At 35.4% G+C, this 24,672-nt stretch overlaps 1 protein-coding gene across 1 annotated transcript in view; it reads right to left on the minus strand.

Moving 5' to 3' along the window:
• Positions 1-24,672, minus strand: part of Tmem214 (Transmembrane protein 214) — a 367,830-nt gene that overhangs the window by 232,312 nt on the left and 110,846 nt on the right. The window contains exon 4 of the mRNA XM_090410284.1: positions 19,299-19,430. Coding sequence (XP_090266410.1) covers positions 19,299-19,430 — 132 coding nt within the window. The remainder of the gene's footprint in view (positions 1-19,298; positions 19,431-24,672) is intronic.

Genomic DNA, 24,672 nt, shown 5'->3' on the forward strand with positions numbered 1-24,672 from the left:
AGTTCTTTGTCTTGACCTCTGCAATTTTCGCGCCTCTCCTCAGGAATGTCGATGTCACTTTTGCATGCCTTTATCGAATTCTTTTTTCTTGATGATTTTCAAATTTCGCAAGTCTCTGCGATCTTTTCCTCAGGGCATTTCCTTGGTTCTTTATTAATCTCAACAACTTTCCTGCTAACTCATTACTTTAACAAAGAATAATTCTTTTCCTTTGTGTTGAACACAGTAGTTTTACAGGTAATATTAAATCATACATACATTACACATCATAACTAAATTTTTCATTTATACTTTACATCAACTTCACAGTATATTTTATGTAATATTCTGATTTAAGACCCTTGCAAAACCGAGCATGATAAGTTATAAAATAATTTATCGTGCGAGATTTTACAACGGCTCAATCTTTCCCCCTCAAAAAAACTTTTCTTTTCCTACGCTTTCAAGAGATGACTTTCTCAATTCTTAAACCTTTTTCTTTCATTAAACTTAAATTTATTACCTTCCTTCTGACTTATAATTCTTGGACATATCTCAACTTAGGCAATTTATATTTATACTCACAAATATTCTTGTTTTATAGCCTTTTGATTCTGTCCAAGATACAATCCTATTGAACCTTCCCCAATTTCATTGTTTAGTTGCCTCATTTACCTTATCTACCTTCCTGTCTTTAATTTGCTCTCCATTCTTCTGAGATTTTATCTGGCTACTCCTAGCAGTACTATCTATACAACTGACAATCATAATTTCTTGAAGGGACTTAGGTTAGGAATAATTTGGGGATGTCTTAGTTTTATCCACAAATTTTTCAATCTTTCTGTTCTGCCTTTCTTTATCATTTTCCTTTTTATAACTTTCTTCTGTCTTATCTTAGAGCTTTTATGAGACTCTTGTATGACAGTTAAAGGACCCTTTTGTGCAACTTCATTATCATGTTGACTACTCGAATTGCAATTTGCCAATGTGATTGCTTGGTAAGTCCTCATTAACTAGCACAATATTTGCTTTGGTACTATATTCCTTTTCTTTCTTTATAGTTTATCACTTTCATCTATAACAATACTTAGCAATATGTCCTATTTTGTTACAGGTGTAACATATAGGCAGACTTTTTCTTTTATTAAATTCCTACTTGCAGATTCTCTATATAAGACTTATGATTTATTACACGACTTGTTATTTAACTTGAGCTCTTCTAATATTTTGAATATTCTTTCTTGCCCTTCTAATATCGGCATTAGTTGTCTTTTAACTTCTATCCTGGGTGCATTCATTTATTAATTCACTCTCTAGAAAGTAGGTTGACTTAGACCTAGATTTCACATCTGAACTAGTTCTATCGCAATAGGAATCGTCACTGCATTTCTTATTACTTTCTTCAATTTTTGCTGATTTAACTTTCCGCATCTCATTCCTAACATTACAATCAGTGTTACCTGCAGTGACGCTACTTTGTTTTAAAGTGTGCACCTGCTTGGGAATAGAGGACTGATGGATGTCTCCAAGTCTTTATTCCCTATCTCTAACTAGTTGGTAACACTCATCTAAGTTCCTAATCTTTTTCTTATACACTACCTCCTTCAATTCATCTCTTAAATCTAGCCTAAACTCTTGAAATACAGACCAATCTAAGTGCAATTTTTCATCCTTTGATGAAACTTAAACCATTAGCTAAGGTCAATAGCCTATTATAATAGGCTGACACACTCTCTTTGTTCCCCTGCACATATTTATGTAGCTTCCACAAGTTTGGACTCACGTCTCTTACTTTGGAATATAATTCTGCAGCTACAAGTTCCATTAACAATTAGGTGTCCATATAATTTTTGTCATATATACAGTAACTAATTCCCCAGCAGCATGACAAACATCAACTACAAAATGATCTCATGTATTTGTTGAGTTCTGCTTGACAGAGTGTAGTTTTTCAATAAACAGTTCTTTCTCTTACAAGCACCTCCCTTTTTTTTTTCTTTTTGAAGATGACATAGCTGTTAAGTAACTTGCTAGAATGATTTTTTAACTTTCCTATAATTAGCTTCTTGTTCCAGTTGTATATTTCTTCTTTTACCACTTCTTTAGCATCTTTCCATCCAATGCTGGATATAGGCCTCTCTCTTAATTTTCCAGTTCTCCGTCTGTCTTTAGCCAATGTCCACTATCTCATGCTAAATCTTTGTAGATCGTCACTCAATCATGTTTTTTGGCAACCTTTGCTTCTCTTTCCATCTCTTAGTATCCATTCAGTGCTTAATTTTATCCACCTTTCATCTGGCAATCTACTAATGTGGCTAGCCCATCTCCATTTCTATGCATTACAATATTTCCCAATATCTTCTACTCCAGTGTCATTTTTCTCTCTCTAATTCTATTTCTTTTTTGTTATGTGGAAAACTCTTCTCTCCAAGGCTCTTCTGGCCATATGTAACCTGTCTGCCTGTTTGTTTTTTTTAATCAACTACCCATGTCTCACTTCCATAGGTAAACAATGGAATAATGCACATATTAAGTAGTTTTCTTTTTAAGCATACAGGCAAATCTCCTAATATATAATCTTTATACAGACCAAATGCTTTGTTTCCTCGCATGAGTGTTCTACTTATCTCATTTTCCTCAAAACTAATTACTTCATCATCATCATCATCAAATTCCTGCCATGTACCCTCAAGGGGTGTACAGGATATGATAGTACTACATGAAAAAATTATATCATTACTAACTTTTTTTACTAACTAATTACTTGACCAAGGTAAATACAGTCCTCAACAATTTCAATAATATTATTTGATAATATTAGTTCAATTTGATATGAATGTCATGTTTGTTTTGGTTATATTAATCTTTAGATTTTTTTTTTACCCATTGCTTTCTCCATGAAGGTCATTTTGCATTTCTTCAAATTCTTTATTTGTCACTAAAAGAACAATGTCATCTGCAAAACTTACTCCTCTCCTAATACCTCTCCCTGATGTTCTAACTGTATACTGGTAATTGAATTTTGACATACAGTTTTTAATAATCTGATATACTTCTCTAGAATGAGTTGTTTATTAATTAATTCTCTATAAATACATAGGAGATTATATTTATTTGCTTTTACAATTATTAGGTTAATAGTGTGGATATGATCTATTATACAGAATCTTGCACTGAATTCCGCTTGCACATATGGCTGTGCATCATCCAAAAATCTTGTGATTCTATTTAGTATAATGTATATAAACATTTTATTCAATTGTGATAACAAACTACAGTGATACCTCGGCTAACAAGTGACCCTGCTAACAAATTTTTTGGCTAACGAAATTTGTTTCGTTGTTTTTCTGACTCGGCTAATGAATATTTTAGTGGATGTGCGTGCTAACATGAAGCAGCAAACATGAACGGTCAGGCCATTCCATGAGCTTATCTTTTCCATTTGTATATGTGTGTGACAAAGAAATGAGCTGATCACATCACATAGGGGAAACCCATCAACCCGACTGGGTTGTTTATGTTTGAGACAGCGACAAGTGAGATGCCTCATACCGCTGTCAGTAAGGTTCACACTCTGTGTGCACCATACTGACACTGGGAAGAGTTTCTTTTTACTTGAAAGGATAAAGGAAAGTTTAATAATTGTAGGTAAGGACGCAACACTGTCACCTTCCCTGGAGACAGGCAACCTCAACAGAAAAAGGCTGCCCCAGAAGGGTAGAATACATAAGCATCATCATCACCTTTTCTTGTTTCTTTGCCATGGTACATTTCCTGTACTATGAGAGGAGGGACTTCGATAAACTGCCACAATAAAATTGGTCTAGGCTGATATTATTGTGACATTTTTGTCTAGTAAACAGCTTGAAATTGATCTGGCAGCTGATAATTTTATCTCAACTTCTGGGTGAAATGGAAAGTCACATCTAATCATATCTTACAATATTTATACAGAATGTAATTCTGTATTTATACAAAATATAATAAATAGAAACCACAAATTCCACCAGTTTTAAACACCAAACTTTCATAGTGTTCATGCAGATAAATACAAATGGCTTAGCTTGTAGGGAACAAAATCTAGCCTTCCTTGAGGTATCTCTTGATGGCAAATTGAAAAAATAATATACATAGAGTATAGCATGGAAAGATGTTGGGGGGGGGGGAGCCAATGCACTCATCAACATCTTAAAGAAATGAGTAGCCTTTTTATAGCCAGTAATATGTAGGCTCTAGCATGAGGTATACTTGCATCTTATCAATAAGAATATTACTATGAATTTACATCATCTATTAAAGTTGTTCAGTTATTTTAAAGCTGGAAGAGCCTATGTAGTTCAGTCAGTATAGATGGAGCCTTTTGGTCAGAAAGACCTGGGCTCGATTCCTGTCCAAGACATGAGGAATCTTTATCTGGTCTCTTTCAACTAAAAGTGAGTTAACCATCTCATACAGAGGTAGGGATTTTTTTTTCCGCCCAGAAACTCTGGTTTTTTGTACCCCCAGTACAGGCAAACCGCCCCCCCCCCCCAAACTCTGCAACAAGCTGGTGTTCCCACAGTCGCATACTCTAGTAGACCCTGCACTAAGTAGGATAAAAGGCACTATAAAGAGGAAGAAGAGGAGTTGTTTATGGTTGCTTTTCTACTACTCCTCCTGTACAAGGAATACTGTCACAAAGTAATGCATTTAATTCTGTGTTATTTTTAAACAAGTGTTTGGCACTGTTTTATCTGTTCTTGAAAAGTCTATCTCATTTAAAAAAAAAAAAAAAGAAAAGAAAGAGAGAGAGCACCAAGACCTCAGGAAGCAAATCAGTTATAATTTAGGAATACATTACTGATTTATATTTAAGAATCAGTAGAAGTACTGGGGTTGAAATATAGCTCTAATTTCAGATGGGAAATTGCCCTCTCAACAGTAGTGGCTTCTAAATGGAAACCAACCACCTGCTTTCTTAGTACACAGCTCACGTTTTTATATATGAGATATTTTATATCAATTTTTTTATCTTTTTGAAGTGGATAAAATAAACTTACTATAAATTATAAAACAGTTGAGCAATGCAACCTACAGCAGTGTCTGTGGCATTTTACATGAATAATCCCACCTACAAAAATATTGTAAATCTATCATGCATTTAGTATCCTATGGATGGCTGAAAATTTCCTAATCTGGTTAGCCTCCTCTACAGCATGAAAGTTTCAAGCTGCTTCAACGTTTTTAATTCATGTTATTGCAGCTTTCACATGTTCTATCATTGACTTTGCACCATTGCTACATAGATTGACACATTTTCTCCTTACTTATTCCACAAGTCGTCATAAAATCGTCAATACAAAATATAATTTCTCCAGAGTAACATGTGTTTAATAGAATTTATTGTAGTAATAACGAATGAAAACTAATAAAATTGATAGGTTTGCAACGTCCATTGTTTCATCTAATAGTAAAGCGTACTCATCACATGACTAAAATCTTAAAATAAGTTTCTGCTCAATATCCTCAAGTCTGAGTGAAACTGCATTATTTCAGAAAGAAATTATCAATTTGTTAACAGGATTTCTCATCAAGCATTCTTCTGGTTCCCATCTGCCATACGGCCACGGGAGGGTAGCTATATGCTACCATTCTAGGGAGAGATGATTATGAGCAAGGTGGTTTCCCGTTGCCTTCCTTGCCGTAAGTATTTATGACTGTAACCTGTGTGTTCACGGGGCCGGTTTGCCTGCTTGCGGGATGAAAAACCTCAGATAAACTGGCGGAAAAAACCCTGCTGCCCACGCCCAAGACTGGCTAACTTGGCTATGGCTGAGGAAGATTCTTAAGCTCCTCACGTCGTGGACGGGAATCGAACCTAGGACACTCCTTCCCCAGGCATATGGTTGCGAAGCGCAAAGCCACTAGGCTAACCGCGCGGACTCATCAAGCATACACTGTACAAAATCTTTTGATGCATGGTTTTACGAGTTTCAGAAATTGTATGCACTTGCGATATAGTGTATTGTAGCTTGCTTTGTAAGAAGCCACTGTTTCCCTTTTGTCATCCAACAACATCTTCACCATAAAATGTTTAGTTGTCAAGTGTCAAGTGAAAGACTTTGTTCAAGTCTTTGTTTAAAAAAAATTGGTCTTATTTTTATATTCTGAATGGTTTGTTTCAAAATGACTGAACAATTTAGCTGGTGCTAACGAATTATTTGATAAGATCTAATTGCATAATATACATACCATATCAGGAGCCTTGGAATTTCCTGTGGTCATGAAACCGAGTAATAACTCGAGTCATATTTAAGTTTTTTATGACTTAGTATTGAAAAACACTTCCTTCCTCAATTCATCTGCTACACAAGTAATGCCAGTGCCTTGATCTGTATTTTCATCAGTATCTGCTTTACCAGTCACCTTGTCACTAGAAACATGTAAACTGCTCGCTACACTCTTTCTTAAAACTCCTTCTGTCAATCAACAATCCATGATATTTTAATTTGGGGTATACAACATCGTAATATTATAAATTTATACGACGATTTTTATATGAAAAGTAAATAAAATATCACAAAATGATTGCAGGGCAAAACACCACCGATCTATGAATGATAGGCCTGTTTGTATGCCACACTGCTGTGCCCCACCTCACTGAGGTGATTTCATCAGAGATATGACTCAACTACTAGTGGGAGAATCAAATGCAAATATTCGATTCATTCATATTTTTTCATACATACTTTAAACTATTAATTAGAGCTTGAAAACTAATTTTATTGCACAACCCCAAATTTTATCAGCAGAACACCAGGGTTCTGAGGAACACAAGTTGATTCTAATCCTTTCATAGATGGGATTTATATAAAAAAAATACATACAAAATGAATAAATCAATCTATCCTCAGTAACAAAAAATTATAGTTTGAAATAAAGTAAGAACATACAGTAACACAAGATAACTGTCTGAGACAAGTGCTGCATACCAAGAGATGGTTAGTTCTGCTGTTGGAAATTAAGTAGAATAATGACAGATTTATGTGTAAAGTACATAACGCTTAAGAACTTAAAAACAATAACTCGTGGTACTAAAAGTGAAAATTTGTTACACCTTTCACATTATTTCAATTTAAGTTAGGTCAAAATTCTTCTCCTTGGGACTAAATCTGCTCAATATGAGCATGGCATTCTTTGTTTCAAGTCAAGAAGCCAATTACCAAGCCAAACCAGACTTGTGAGATTCACCATATCTGATGGAGTCTTGATGTTCCCTAATTTAATAATGGCCAGGAGAAACCAAAACAGCAAAAGTTACACTCACATGGCATTTGATATACATTGAGTAAAGAAAGAGACTGTATCTTTGGGTGGTGGATTAAAAACTATGAAGTTTACTGCACAGTTTAAATGTAATGAAGGAATCTCTCTTTCAATGATGACAGCATAGGGAGGTGGTCTAAAATTTTTGAATAATATATGATATATATGGGTTCTGAGGAATCTGCATTTTCTACATCAAGGTTCTGACAATAAGTAGTTCTTCTTTTAACTGAGGGTGTGAGCTCTGGTAAGCAGTATTTTTATGACCAGTATTTCTGCAAAGGATCATAGGCTAGGTTCTAATTTATTTGTCTATGAAGATAGGTTTATGGTATACAGAGGTTATACATGTAATATACAATGGCTTTACACGGACTATGACTCCATTTTCACCAGCCCTCTGCTACTTTCCAAAGCCTCCATTATCATCTATACACTTTAGACAGCCTTCTGACAGCCAAATCAATCTATTACTTGAAGACCTTTTGAAGAAAGGCACCATGATCAATTCAGAAAAGTAAGTGATATATTGCAGAATTAAAAAAAACTTTGAAAAGTTTTGAAAAACTTTTCCAAAAGTCACCGTTACATAGCGACTTTTACATCATCAATTTCCTAATATATACCCCCAAGGGGTATTCAGGTTACAATGACCGCAGTAAATGATTAAGGTTTACATTATTATTAATCTCCTATCAACAATTTGGCTCCAAATCAATCTATTATTTGTGAGCGCTCCAATATTGTCATGTCTAACATTTTGTGCTTCTAAGGCACTTCTGACCAAATCAATCCACTCAGATCTTGGACCTATTCTTAGTCTCTTTCTTGCCATCTTAGCATCAAACACCTTTTGCTAACCTTTCTTCACAAATTCTATATAAGTGTCCATACAACCTTAATTAGCTCTGCTGACACATTCTTAAATGTTAATGTCATTCCTTACCAATTTCTTCATTTTTAACATAATTCTGCTATTGATGCCATTGAGTCACTCCCCTAATTTTTCTCAGAGCCTTCATATCTGTGGTCTCTAGTCTTTAATCAAGTGCTTTATTTCTAATCCAACTCTCAGATCCATAACTTAAAACTGGTTTCAAACACTGTTTTGTATACAGCTAGTATTGTGTTTTGTCTAATTTCTCTCTTATTCCATATAAATTTATTCAGCTGGCTACCCACCATACCAGCTTTGTTTATTGTTGTTTATTTTCAGATTTAACCTGTCATCTTCACTAAAAACTGTGCCTAAAGAGCTGAAATATTTTACTTGTTCTATAGGGACTCCATTCAGAATGAAGATGAAGTTTTCTTATGCTCTTGCCTATTTTCATAGTTTTGGTCTTTTTATTGCTGATTTTCATGCAACATTTGTTGCAGCTTTGTTCAATTTAGTGAATCCTGCAGACTTGCACTAGATGTGTTTAGGCGTATATCATCATCTGCATAAAGCTAAGTTTAACATCTCCAATTCTAATATCAGGTTTGATGTCACTTTCTTTCATAATGTGATCCATATAAATGATGAATAAGAGTGGAGACAAAATGCATTCTTGTTGTACACCAGATTTTACATCAAACCATCTTCCTGTATTTCATTCAATTCTAAATGCTGACTGACAACTTAAAAAAAGACTATGTATTGCTCTGTATAATGTTCCATTCACACTACAGGGTGTTCGGGATAAATTTGACATATTTATAATTAATTATATTTTTCCGTAAGTTACATGTATTAACACACACTTCTCTTCATTTAAAAGTTTGGACCCTTCTTCATTCATATACAAGATGTCAGAAAGGATGGATAGCTGGAACCCACCTGAATCATGGAAGAGAATAACTTGTATCATGATGATTCGTGCCCGCCATCAAAATAAGGATATTACGACTGCTGCCCAATGCTCCCTGAATACAGTAAAAACAATCAGGCATGAACTAGAGACTTGCAATGGTGACTACGAGGATGTAGCAAGAAGAAAGATCCCTAGCAGACGATCTGATTGCGTTCGTACAGCAGAATTCCTCGCAAATCTGCAGGAACAGGTGTTGAAGAACCCTGGCATTGGAATTCGGGCTTTGTTCGTGGAGTTGCTAACTGTAGTCAAGCCCTGGATAACAAGGGTAGCCAATGGTAGGCCGTATGTATGGCAGCAGGATTCGGCCCCTTGCCACACCTCTGGGAAAAGTCAAAAATGGTTGTCTGAAAATTTCTACGACTTCACCAGTCCAAATGTTTGGCCTCCAAACTCCCCAGACCTTAACCCCATGGATTATTTTGTATGGGGCGCAGTTGAAAAAGACACCAATCGCACTTCCAGTAATACAAAAGCCCAGTTAATGGATAAAATTAAAACAGTTTTTGCGGCCCTTCCCAGGGAGACTGTAGCATCAGCTTGTTCGAGGTTCCGAAGCAGAATTGAAGCTGTGATCGATGCTAATGGTGGTTATTTTGAGTAAATCTTGTTGATAGTATTGTAATTAACTCTGCCTGTAATGTTTTTTTGTCAATTCATTAAATTTAATAGATACAAAGAAGATTTTCTTTTTCCTTACGAAACTGTCAAATTTATCCCGAACACCCTGTATATAATTGTAGTGTTTTGAAAAGCTTTTCTCTGGGCACCTTATTGTATGCTTTTCCAGATCTACAAAGTACAGATCCTTGTCATATTCCCATGATTTCTCAACTATTTGTCTTAAAGTGAAAGTCTGATCTTGACAACCTCTATTAGGCCTGACCCCTGCTTATTCTTCTCCAAGCTTATTTTACACAATCTTTATCAACCTATTTTCAAGTATGCTTGCATAAATCTTACCCGGAATGCTCAGTAGAGAAATTCTTTTTTTTAAGACTTTGTGAGATGTCTTGAATGGTCGACTGCCTTAACTAGTGGCTGCCGCCATTTATTTCTATTAGATCTTATATTCTCATGCTCTATAGTATAACAAATTTGTTTTACAACTGTGCCAGTTAGACTACATACTGAGTGTGATATTATAAGATTTTAAACTAAAGACAAAGCAGATATTATTAGCATTCTCTGTTTATGTTAATCTTTACCTTTAATTAGTCATGGCTTGATTACTGATCACTTAAACTATCTTATGCAGGTTTGAATTTTTTAGGATAGTGCATTGGCAGAATTGCCATGTGATTTATGAACAACACATTGGAAATCAGTCCAATGTGTTGTTCATAAACCGTTAAATTAAATCAAAAAGGAATATTTATGCAGTCTGATCCATATACATGGGTTAACAGCATTACATAATGATGTCATGTGCCACATTATTTTAACAAAGGCCCAAGATAAAGTTATTACAACTACAAGATTATTACAGACAAAAGTGACATTTCTTTAAGTGCAATCTCCTTAGAAAAACATGTAAAAGTAAACATGATAAGCTACATAGTTACATATCATGAGAGATTTTACATTAATACTCCTTATACTGATGGTTCCTATCTTTAGCTCATCAGATGCTGGGTTTGTTCTTCTTTTCACTGTTTGCCCTGCTTCCCTGATGAAAACAGTTGGGGCTCCATGCTAGCAGGAAATCTCATCATGTTGTACATCACATGCATTTGTAGTTTAAGCTAGCAGAGAGTAAAATTCGGGGAGCTAAGTCTTAAATTAACAGCCCATCATTCATTCTGTATGCAGTAGATATTTACTAACAGGGTGCACCAAGTGAAGATAAGGATTGGACATTAGGTAAGAAGCTCTCTGCATTCCTGAAAGGCGATGTGGAGGTCTCCTTTCAGTTATTTGGTTTTGACCCTTAAGCGACTTTTACCAATTTGTCAAATTGTAAAATTTGCAAATTGTAAATCAAGTGCACGTGTTTGGTTGACAATTTGCAACCAGGTTTTAATTTTTATGATAATCAGGCCTGTCAAGTGGATATTTGGCAAGCCCAATGTTAATTTCAATGAACTATACATATCAGTGGAGCAATTGTTTCCTATAATTTAAATACTGAAATTAATAAATTCTAATATTTGTTTATCATAGTTTCGGGTTGTGAATTAACCTTAAAATCAACAGATGAGACGAAAGATACAAGCAAGAAGTATGAATGTAGAAGAAGTGGAACTAGCAGAATTAACTGGCATTAGAGACAAAGAAATTAGATACGTCTAAACAGCAAATGTAAGATAACATGTAATATGCAAGCAATAATAAGAAAAAATAAGTAGTTATTGTATTCAATGCTATACATGAAGATAAACTTGAATCTCCTAACCGCCTTCAAAGTTTCCATGTATAAATATTTTCTTATTTATAACACATTAATAGATATTCGTTATCCTACTTTTTAATAAGATTTCTTGCAAAATGGAAACCATTTGGCAATGGAAACCACTTTCTCTAATTCAATATATTTATTTGACCTGACCTTGTAATTAGCCAACTGCTACCTCCTACTTTTTTTTTTCATGTTTAGTATTATGTATTTAAGTTTATTTTGCACTTGGTTAGACTATAATAAATTAAGTTTAATCCTTTATCCAAGTGTAAGCAAACAAAGTTTGTGCCTGAAAATATCTTCAGGACTGAGGTAAGGTAGTGCACCACCAGGCAATTCCAAGCAAAGGTGGACCAAGCTCTCAGTATCTCCCATAATGCAAAACACATCCCCTTGCGGACATGTATACTGTTATGCATTAAGGGAAGGGCCACTACCCAGACCAGTTTCGACCTTTATTGATGTCTTGTCAGTGGGAGGCATACCCAAACATGGCGATACTAAGGACACAAGACGTTGCTGACTATAAAGGTGAAGCAAAATGCTTTTATAATCCCTGCTATCTGATTATATCATGGCGTCGAACCAAATGCTACCATTTGGTTCGACGCCATCTACTAATTGTACCAGTTCCTCCTCATTTAAATCTGTTTCTCCATCAATTAATTCACTAATTTCGTTTTCAACCATATCGCAAAAGCCATCTCCACCAAAAATGTGTGCGACGTTTATTATACGACGTAGCTCAGCATCCATTGGAGGTACAAAATTTTGTTCCATTACAGCTTCAGGCCATATTTTTTTCCAGCAAGAATTCAGCGTAGAAGGTTGTAATTTCTTAATGACAGAGAAATAATTTTTACACAATTCAATATTGAAAACTCTTTCCACGCTTGAGGCAGTGCAATGTTTGGATTAGATTCCATTTTTTCCAAAATTAATTGAAATGTTCGCCGAATATATTATGACTTAAATGTTGATATTATTCCTTGGTCGAGTGGTTGAATAAGTGAAGTAGTATTATGCGGCAAAAAAGTTATTTTAATATTCGGATGGCTTAAATTTGTTGGGTGGCCTGGTGCATTATCTAAAATTAGTAGAATTTTGAAATCCATATTCTTTTTCTTTGTGTAATTTCTACATCGGGTACAAAACACTTGAAAAACCAATTTTCAAACATGCTAGCTATAACCCATGCCTTTTTGTTGGCCCGCCAATAAACAGGTAGGATGGACTTGTCGAGCCCTTTTATCGTGAGGATTTGCAGATCAGTTAATAAACATTGGTTTATTCATGTAATCACCTGATGCATTACTGCAAAACAGTAGAGTAATTCTATCTTTGGAAACTTTGAATCCAGGAGCTGATCTTTAATTTTTCGAAATATAGGTGCGTTTTGGCATTTTTTTTCCAATATAACCCAGATTCATTTGCATTGAACACCTGGTCCCACCTTCTTTAATAATTTTTAAAAGTTCTGCTGGGTATTTCTGGGCAGCTCCAACGTCTGCTGATGCTGATTCTCCCTGGATTTTAAGATTATACAAAGAAAACCGCTTTTAAAAGTTTTCGAACCAACCCTTACTGGCAGAAAATCCATGCTGAGAGATTTCTTCTGAAGAATCTTGTTCAAGTTCTTTTAAATGTTTATAAACTTTGAGAGCTTTTTGCTTAATAAGGTGTCCATCCAAAGGAATTTTCTTTTGAATGCAATCTTCTATCCAAATCATTAGAGATTTCTCCATTTTTTCTATTAGAATATCACACGCTTTGCCCTTGCCGTTGACCTAGCAACAGCACTTTCTCGGATTTTATGTTCATTTTGTTTGAATTGTTGATTCATTTAAGTTCAGAGTCCTTGCAACAACTCCTGGTTTTTCTCCAATTTTCAACTGATCCAAATTTTAATTTTTTCTTTGAGAGAAATGAATTTCCTCTTCAATGTTGGTTTTTTTCCCTTTCATTGCAGTTTTAGTAGCCATTACAATAAAAATAAACTTTTACATTCAAAAAAGAGCATTACATATGTATTTATACAGTAAACCCTAGATGGCAAACCTGTGGCACGTCTGAGAATTTTGCTGGCACGTCAACAATTTACAGGTGATATCCTTTTATATGCTTATAAATTATTCAAGTTTTTTTTTTAATTGTTATAATACGTACAAGCTGAATTTTGTTTTACACAAGACAGCAGCTTTAAAGACGTGCATATGATTGGTGTGGTATTAACAAAAGATCGCGCGACCCAAAGACAAAAGCAAGGGACAAGTGTTGAGTTGAAATGCTAATTCTCTTCAATCAAATTTCATAACATCTGAAACTGTCATAACAACATTCACTATTAGTTTTAACACATTCACAACAGGTTGTCATTTATCATTCCGATGGAACTTCTCATTACTGACTGGCTCAACTCACACAAACGTTTCAACCCTTGGTTGAATTTTATGGCTTCTTGTTTGCGTTTGAGGCTGCAGGCGAACTCACACATTCATTATATGGCATGTTTCAATTCTTGGTAGTCTTTTATTTTAAGTTAGCCTTTGTGATCTGTCATAATGACATCAAGAATTTCAAATGCAATAAAAAAACACTTATTTCATAATTGAAAAATTGGACAAGAGTTTTTAGTTAGATACTGTGTTTCGGTGCAACATATGGTTTTGTTTAAGTCTATACAGCATAGTTTCTGTGAAGGGGACATGTGATTTATTAGTTAGTGCTGTTTTTAATTCCATCTGTCTCTAATTGCACTGTTTGTTGAGAATGAACACAGACTGAAAAACCTCTGTACAGTACCTTATTCAGTGATACAATAAAACTAAATACGATACTTATAAGTACTTGCACAACATGGGAAGACACAAATTTAATGAAGATAAAATTTGATTTTTAAGTCCCATGGTGAAAAATATGAAAAAAAAAAAAAAAAAATAAAGGGTTACTAGAAATTGTAGACCACGTTATATCGAAACCACGTTGTATAAGTACCACATTATACGAGGGTTACCTGTATATATATACATACAAGGGTGGTTTGAAAAGTTCTTGGCCTCGACCACGGATGATAATACTACCTGCGAGATTTTTTTTTTTTTTTCTAAGTTGGTACATCTGTCATAAGCATCCATGTGAAATTGCAAGTCATTCTATCAAGTAGTTTGTTTTATACAGCTGTCTGATGCAAAAGTGTTGTCTGTATCCCTTGAAATGGATAAAACTGAGTATCATGCGGTTGTAAAAAATTCTTTGTAAAAGAAGGTTTAATGCTAAAAGAAATTCATTCGAAGTTCAAAAAAGTTTATGGGCACTCTTCTCTTTTGTTTTCAACAATTAAGAAATGGGCTGGTGAGTTTAAATGTGACCGTACTAGCCTTGAAGATGATCCATGTGAAGGACATCCAAAAAGTGTAACAACACCTAAAATCATTGATCTAGTGCACAATATGGTAATAGATGACCGGCAAGTCAAAGTGTGTGAAATTGCTGACACTATAGGCATTTCAAAGAAACATGTAGGATATATTTTGCATGAAGAATTGCATATGAAAAAGCTCTGGGAAAGATGAGTCCCATGCTTGCTCACAGATCAAAAACACACTCGCATGAAAATCTCTGAACAGTGCTTGGAGGGTTTTAACAAGAATAAAACTGATTTTGTGCATCAATTTATTACTATGGATGAGACTTGGATTCACCATTACACACCAGAATCCAAACAGAAGTCAAACAGTGGACAGAAGCAAGTTGTTCAGCCAAAGAAGACAAAGTCGGTTCCATCAGCAGGAAAGGTCATGGCATCGGTGTTTTGGGATGCTAAAGCATCCCAAAACCGGAGAATATTATTCCAATCTTTTAACCAGACTAGAAGAAAATATTTGTGAGAAAAGACCTCTTTCATCAGAACAATGCATCTGCCCACAAAGGTGTTTTGGCAATCAGAAAATTAAGGGATCTGCATTATGAATTGTTGGAACATGCACCCTATTCCCCAGATTTGGCTCCCTCTGACTTCTATCTCTTCCCAAAACTAACTCTTCCTTGCTGGTCAGAATTTTTCTTCGAATCAAGAAGTGATTGCAGCTGTAGAGGGGTATTTTGCAGATCTTACTGAGAACCACTACAGGGACAGGATAATGGTGCTGGAGCATCGCTGGAATAAATGTATTAGTCTTAAGGAAGATTATGTTGAAAAATAAAAATAATTCTGAAATAGTAAATTCGTTTTTTCATTGTTAGGCCGAGAACTTTTCAGAACATCCTGGTACAGGGAATTTCAAACATGAAGTGATCACTGTTTAGTTTTGAGCAGGATAAAAATGAATATCATGCTAAAAAGAAAAACATAAGTAGCTTTCAGTGAACTCTAGACTCAAATATGCATATCTTATCAAAGAAAAGAACTAAGCACATTTTATTTAATATATATAATACATACTAGTCAGTTATATATTGACCCTCTTTATCAATGACCTCTTGCCATTTGTCCACCAACTTCATTATGTTGTGTCCATAAAATTCCTGAGGTTTACTGGCGAAAAACTGATCCAGGCGTCTTTTGACGGCCTCCTCATTAACGAAGGTTTTCCCATTCAGAGAATTCTGCAATGATCAGAATAAGTGGTAATCGGAAGGTGCCAGGTCCACTGAATACAGAGGATGGGCAAAACATCACAGCTAAGACGTAACAATTTACTCCGGGTTGTTAACAATGTGTGGGGTCTGCTATTGTTGTGGTGAAAGACAACTCCTTTCCAATTTGCCAATTCAGGACGTTTTGTGCTAACCGCACGGGCCAGTCGCGTCAATTGTGAGCAATAGACACTTGAATCAATCATTCTGCCTGACGGTAACACCTCATAGTGGACAACACCTTTATAATCCCACCACACAGACAGCATGATCTTCTTTGGGTGCAATCCTGCTTTCGATGCTGTTTGAGGCGGTTCACTCTTGTGCCCCCATGATCTTTTACATACCATGTTATTGTTGGATCATACTTCCTTGTCTTTGATCCGCAATCTTGTTTTAACTCTGTTCTTAAACGAGTAATAAGTTGCTGGCTGATTACTAATTTAAATATAGAGAAATTTATATTTTTAGACTGCGCCACTTGTATCTAGATTAGTCTAATGAAGTGTAGCGAAACCAACCATCAACTAATTTTATACCAATATTATTTCTTACGTAGACCGAGTTTATCTCTTATGTTTGAAGCTCCCGCTAGGTCCAATAATTTCATGAATGGTGCAGTAAAGGAGATTCAGGCAAACACAATTTTAAAATCATCAAAACAAAACATTTAATTCTGGGTTATATGTTATATACATAAACTCAATTCTGAGAACAAGATAATATAAATGTCTTAGCTTAACTGGTCACAACATCTTACAGATTCAGTCTATGGGCATTCTGCTATCAGATTTATAGTTCACAATATTAAAATAACTTTTAATAGAGTTCAATATCACAAAATCTCTTAGTAACAAATTTTACTATTATCACACAGTCAGTAAAGTCTCAATACATTAATGATGGCAACAACTGTTTCATGAGTATACACTTTCATACTTCATACCCCAGCTGATTTCAGCAAAAAACATTATAGTTAATGTGGGGAATAACAGGAGGAATTACACACATATCTCTGCACTGAAGTAACATAAAATTGGACAGTTCTTACAGGATAAATCCTTTGCTCATCAATTTCACTATGGGCACACTTTATAATTATATTTACTTAGCACACAATGGCAACACTATTAGAATAAATCTTCTCAATGATAACTGAACTATTAATGGTCGCACTACATGCGTATAGACATACTTGGATAAAGGAAAATGCTCATTCCTTCTTTAACACAATTCGACCAATTCAGCTCTCTGTTAAAGTTCCATGAAACTAATGGAACACGTAGTAATTCCTTTAACTTCTAGAATTATTCTCAGTTGCCTATTACTTTCCCAGTCCTTAAATAGTCCAATTACAGCACTAAAGTTCTAGATACAGCAATCCTTTGCATTCACTTTGCTGCCTCTCAGTATTCTCCTCGTCTGTCTGTGCCATACTCAAAGCTCTCGTGTCCCAGCATGGTCGGTCCTGAAAAAGAGAAGAGCCAATGTTTTCTCTGCTCTCAGCTTTTTTCCGCCCAAAATTGTTTCTCACACTCTCTTATGTCAATTCCTTCTCTGCAGTTGAATACCATATCTCGCGATCCATGCACGCTAGCTATTTCTAGCCCGTCTCCATAGTAACAAACAAAATAAAATAAAAACAGAAATATTGCATAACATTATACCTTTACATACTGGTAGTGATAAATAAAAAATCTAAATATTATAATTCACATAAGGCATATTAAACTTATATATACAATTCCTCATAATATTAAATTAGGAATAATAATAATAAACAGAATAATATTTCAATACAAGGTCCTATCATTGCTAACACATATTTTAGATTAATTAATAAAATTTAATAAATAAACTCAAGGCAATTACATGAATAATAATTTACAATCATGGGATTAATATCAAATAATTTTTTACAAGTAGAGACTTTGGTATGGTCGTACACAACCCATTTTTCATCTCCCATAATCATCTGCTTAAAAAATAGGTCGTTTTCTTGGCGACGTTGCAGCAAATCACAGATGGATATGTGAGCAGTCATATTGGCCTCAGTCAATTCGTGTGGCACCCAAACATTGACTTTTGAAACATATCCCGGCTTGTGCAAATAGTTTGCAACGCTTGCATGGGATATGTTCAGTACTGCAGCAATCTCCCGCACTGTTTGTGATGGATTTTTGTCGACGATATCCTTCACAACACTCAAATCAACTTTGGTTGGGCAACCGGCGCAAGGCACATCACTGACTTCGAAATCTCCAGAACAGAATTTGGCAAACCACTTTTAGCATATGCATTCTGTTAAGGCACCATCCCCATATATGCGGCATACTTTTTTATGGACTTCCGCAGCTCGTTTACCTTTTTTGAAATAAAAAAGCAAAATATGCCAGTAATGTACATTATTTCCTTCCATTTCTAAAAATATGTTACACACAACTGATGTAGGTCAAACGAAAAATCACCGAAAGGTTATGCGAAATGTCGTCTTTCAACTGCGCAATAGTGTTGCACGGTAGCACAACAATAGCAACAGGCAAGCGGCATAAACTAGTACTAACGCATAAACCGAACGAACTTATTTGCCAACCCAATAAATTTGTTTTTTCATTGTTAGGCTGAAAACTTTTCGGACTGCCCTCATATATGCAATTTAGTTTACAATGTTTATGATTAACCTTTTCTTCAGCGAAATCATAATGCTATTGGTAATTTAACATTATGTGGCTCATTCTATTTCCAATAAATTAATTGTTTTCATTCTCTACCTTATAACAACTGTTTTTAAGCCACTGACGATGGTGTGTTAATTTCAGGCTGAAATATATGGCTCTAAATTTAAGGACACTGGTGAATGGTCATGACAGCAGAGAAAACACTGCAAAAGGATACAGTGGAATTATTGAATGAACACTTTATCAGCATATATTATATTGGTGTAAATGATGCTGTGCAATATACAGAAGGGAGGCAGAATTAACTATTATTATCTACTTTAATTATTGCTAATATACCTAAGTGTTTTTTTGTTGTTGTTTGTTTCATATCAGATTGATCAAAATCACTATTATAAAATAATTATAAAATAGTTTTATAATTAAAATTATAAAATAATTACTTACCTTTCACTAAGTCTTGGACCATTGAGTGTATGCAAAATTCAAAAAACACCTGAAGGACTGGGTCAGAACCCTGATTAATTGTCTCAACAACTAATTTCTGTAGACCTGCATCCAGTGAGGATGTAGGATAACCTAAAAGACACACACATAGACATAAAAGTGATTGTGGCAAAACAAAAGAAAGAAGAAACAAATTTTAAAAAAATACTATATTTCCTATGTTACTTTTTCCACATCTTTCTAATCAAGTTAAGAAAATAATTTACAGTAGTGTGTGGTATGGAACAAATTTAATTTCAAGAGGATAGCACTTTTTACAGAGAAATTAGCATAAATCAGTAAAAGTAGTCTTCCAGTTTTTTTTAGAAAGACTCCCTCACTAAAATAAGTTTATAAGCCACTACTTCATTTTCGTACACTATTTTCTCAACATAATCTCACTCCCCTTTTAATACACCCCCCCCCCCTCACCACTGCATAAGAAGTTCTTCAGAGCTGCAATAAACATCCTCAAGTTGTTTTTGAAACCATTTACTCACCTCCATTTTGACATTTTTTTATTTTCAGAATGAATATCCCTAAGAGGCATCTTCAATTCTGGAAATTAACAGAAGTCTGATGAGAAAGACTATTATAGTCATACAAAGTCTGTATGAAGGCTTGAGGAAGTTGTTGTGGGAGATAAAGGATAATAGTGTTATTGGAAGAGTCATTAGCATGTTGCCCAGTTATGACAACAGTGAGTTGAGAAAGAGAAAAAGGATCATGAATAGCTAGATGGCTGAGTTTTGTGAAGTACAGGGAGATTCAATCTGTGCAGTGAATTTGAAGGCAAGTTGGAATGGTTTGAAGTTGATCAAATGCATTTGAATGGGTTTGGTGTTGGGTATTTAGAAATGCTACTGTTTGCTAAGAAGGCACAGAATCAAAAAGTTAAAGTAGCTAACGATCAAAACATACATGTGAAGCAGGATAGCACAGCTCAACATGTTGTACGACATGAGGAAGATGGATATGAGGTTGAAGATGTGTTTACAGCAACTCAAGGTGATGAAATGCATAAAGGTGAGGATGAGATAGGTACGAATGGCAATCAGGGAAACAGGATTGGCCAGACTAAAGAGAGAGCGGCATTGCAGATGTTTGAGAATGTTTTGTGCTGGTAGAATGGCCTCAAAGACAGAAATTGTTATGTTCTTATTCAAATGTAAGGAGCATTCGAAATAAGAGAGCCGAGTTTGTTGTACCATTTGAGTCAGTATGCCCAAAGATAATCAGTATAAGTGAAACTTGGTTGTCTGATGATGCAATGTTGAGAAGAATAGAAATGGAAAGATTATACAATTTTCCAGAAGGATATGAAGAAGACGAAATGAGTAGGGGAGTGCTTTTAATGATTGCAGAAGAATTGTGTCCACAAAGCATGGAAGTTGATAGTACATGTGAAGATTTTGAATCTGTGGTGTGAAGTTGAAATTAGCAAGCTAGAATATCTGATAGGCTGCTGTTATAGGCCAGGGAATGTAAAGAATACTGATTGTGAAATGTTTAGGCAAATTGGTTGGGCCTGTAAAAAGAAACGTAATTTTGATGGAAGAGTTCAATTACAGGAATACAGAATGGATGGAGGGGGATAGTGTATGAGAACAAGGAGAGTTAGTTTGTTGAATTTCTAAGTGAAAATTATTTTAAGCAGCATGTGAACAAAGGGACTAGAGGCTTTTGCGTTTTGGATTTGGTGGTAACTTCACAAGATGTAGTTGTTAATGAAGTATTAACACTGCTGCCAATTGGTGAGAGTGATCATGAGGTATTTGTGTGGGAAGTGGTGAAACAAGAAAAGGATATATGTGAAATTAAAAAGTGGGTGACTATGGGAAGCTCTGTAGTCAACTAGCATCAATATGTTGGGAAAGCTGTGCAGAAAAGATGTTGACAGTGCATGGATATTGATAAGACAATATCAGACACAAGAAATGTATAAATGCATATTATGGGTAAAGCAAGTAAATAGAGGAGTGAAATGGATGAACAGTGAAATCAAGCAAGCTGTGTCGGAAAAGAAAATGCTACAGAGGAGGTACAAGACATTTGATGGCGATTGAATCCATGAAGAGTATAAAGTGCAGACTAGGAAAGTGATGAACATGGTAAAGAAAGAAATGGTACAGTATGAAGGAGATTGACTGGTCAGGCCAAGGCTAATTCAATGGAATTCTTTCCATGTAATGACAAGCAAAAATGAAGAACAATTATCCAAGTTGCACTTTATCAGCATGATATCATACTGGTGTAAATAATGCAGTACAATATACAGAAGGGAGGCAAGGATTAAGAGAATTAAAGGTGGAATCGGGTATTAATTGGGTTAGATGTTCGTAAGGCTAGAGGAATAGATGGCATATCACCACATATTTTTAAGGAATGTGCACAATAGTTAACTATTCCCTCGATCTGGTTATTTAACAAAAGTCTTGCAGTGAATAGAGTTCCTAAGGAGTGAGAAGAAGGCAAAATAGTACCAGTCCACAAGCCTCCAATTATAATTACAGACTGGCCTATAATTATAGGCCAGTCTGTAATAACTGCAGTTGTAGTCAAGGTGTTGGAGAGATTGGTTAGAAATGGAATACAAGATTGGGTTGATGAACACAATATTCTTTATGATGGGCAACATGGATTTGTAAAGGGTAGGTCTTGTTTTAGCAGGTAACAAATGTGTTGGATAAGAAAGAATAATATACAGTGATATTCCTGCACTTACTAAAGCATTTGCCACATGATATTACCACATAAGTTGGTGAACAAACCGCAGAGGATGGGAACAGATAGTATATAATATTTGGTTAGATGAATTGGTGATTGGTCTGTAAACAATACCATCAAGTTGGGTATGATGGAGCAGTGTCTCAAAAAAGGAGAGTAACCAATGGCATACCCCAGGGTTTTGTTCTTGGGCCACTGCCATTTAACTTGTTTGTATATGATATATCATATGGACTGACTGCAGACCTTCAGATGTGTGCTGATTATGCACAGTTGGGGAGAATTAGAAGTGGCACTCCTGATGTTAATTCCTTTCAGGAAGATTTGAATAGATTTTGACTTGGGCAAAGGAGTAGGGTTATAGTTTAATAAATTGAATGTGTTGCATTTTGGAGTGCAGAGGTATAAGGCTGTATACTGTATCGACAGTACTGTTCTGTAGAAAGTGGATGAGATTCAAGATATGGGAGTGATGGTTGATAGTAAACTGAAGTTTAGAGGGAAATTTTTCAAGTGTTGCAAAGACTGCACATCATAATGTTGCTATGATAAGACGTACTCTAACATGTAAGGATAAGGCAGTGGTTATTATTAAGAGACCTCCAGAAGTCAGGAACTCAATGAGGGATGCCATACTATTTGCACCAGCTGTCACACCTTTTCTTGAATTCATTCATGCTACTTGCATGCACACACACAACATCCAAAGGTAATCCATTCCAATCACACATTACTCTATGAGAGAAAAATCTAGAACTAAACCCTCCCCCCCTCTTCTTGAGAGCATTCATTCTCAACTTCTATGGATGCCCTCGCGTCCCTTCCCCACCTCCATCAAATGAAAAATTCCATCTACTGAAATTCTGTATAACCCTTTCACAAGTTTCTAAGTCTCAATCATATCACTCCTCTTTCTCCTGTTGGCTAGTGTCTGCAGCTAGAGTATCAAAAATAACATCAGGATTGTACTCCACAATCCTGATATCATTTTCGAAACTCTCCTTTGCATTCTGTCCACTGTATCAGAATCACCAAGAAAACCAGAAGACTAGACTTGCACACAATAGTCCAAGTGAGGTCTTACCAAGGCCTTGTAAAGAGGCAAAATGGCTTCCTTATCTTTACATGTCAATGTTCGTTTCAGCATTGCAATTATTCTTTAAATTGTATTTACAATAATTGCTATATGACCCTTGAACTTCAACTTCCTGTCTACTAAAAATCCAAGATCCCCAGCCTCATCAGTTTCTTCAAGCATAATCACACCAAAATAATATGAAACTGGATATCGAATCACACCAAAATGCATGATCTTACATTTTCACATGCTCACAATTCGAGCTGACTGAAATCATTCTGCAATTACTGCATATCAGTAGCACTTTTGATTACCCTACCTATTGTTGGATCATCAACAAATAGCTGTATGTCGCATGTCAAATCCTTCCCAATGTCACTGTTATACAGATTAAATAACAATGGACCAAGGACGGATCCTTGAGGCACGCCACTGGTTACCTTGAATCTTGCAGATTCATCCCCCCCCCCCCCATATACAACTTTTTGATATGTCAGTCAGCCATCCTCTTATCCATGCCAATAGTTTATAATCCAATACTGTATTCTCCAATTTATGCAACAGTCTCCTATGCTGTATTCTATCAAAAGCCTTAACAAAACCCAATAGTATCATAGTATATCCATTCCCCTTGTCTAACTCAGTGGTAACATTATTATAGAATGGGAGCAAGGTGTTAAATATGACATTCCTTTAGTAAACCCATGCTGTTTGTTGCAAAGTAGAGATGCTCTGTCAACCATTTCCCAGGCAACTTTTCCAAAATTCTCACCATGACTCCTGGGACTAAATGATCAGTAGGTGAATGCATTGATCTTTGCATTACTCTTATGCAATAGGATTACCATACATTCTTTCCACGCCTGTGGAATCTTCTCTGTTCTAAGACTCAAATTATATAGCCCAGTCAAAGGAATAGCCAGTTCAGCTGAATACTCGTTTAGCATCCATGCTGATATCCCATCAATTCCTATTGCAGAATTCTTATTCAGTTTGTGCAACTGTTCTAGTACTTCCAGTTCATCCACATGGGTTTCCTCATACAGTGAAGAGGTAGAGGTGAGTTCAATGTTGCATATACCAAGTTGATAGCTTTTAGCAAAATGGCTGCTCATTAGTTGAAATCATTTCTGCATCAATCACCCGCATATCATCTGCATTCAGTAGAGTTATTCTTTCAAATTCACTTATCTTTTGTTTGCAGCATAACAATGGAATTCTTTTGGGTTGTCTTTAACTTGCAGAGCCAGTTTCATTTCATACTCAGACTTAGCTTTCCATACACCACTTTTGACTCTTGTGGCCTGCTGCTTAATTAACATAACTGACATCATCTTTATGCACACAGTATTCCTTCCACATCAACTTTTTCTTATAAATCTTTTGCTTAATTAGATTACACATCTATTTCACTCCTACTCTATTTTTCGAATTCTAGAAACACATTCTGATATCGCATCATTTAAGCATTTTTTAAACACTTCCCATGCACTGTCGATATCTTTCTCATCCAATAACTGACACATGATA

This window comes from Typopeltis vanoorti, chromosome 20 (genome assembly GCF_054136105.1).
Source record: "Typopeltis vanoorti isolate ZY-2024b chromosome 20, IOZ_Tvanoo_1.0, whole genome shotgun sequence".
In the NCBI taxonomy this organism is placed as follows: domain Eukaryota; kingdom Metazoa; phylum Arthropoda; class Arachnida; order Uropygi; family Thelyphonidae; genus Typopeltis; species Typopeltis vanoorti.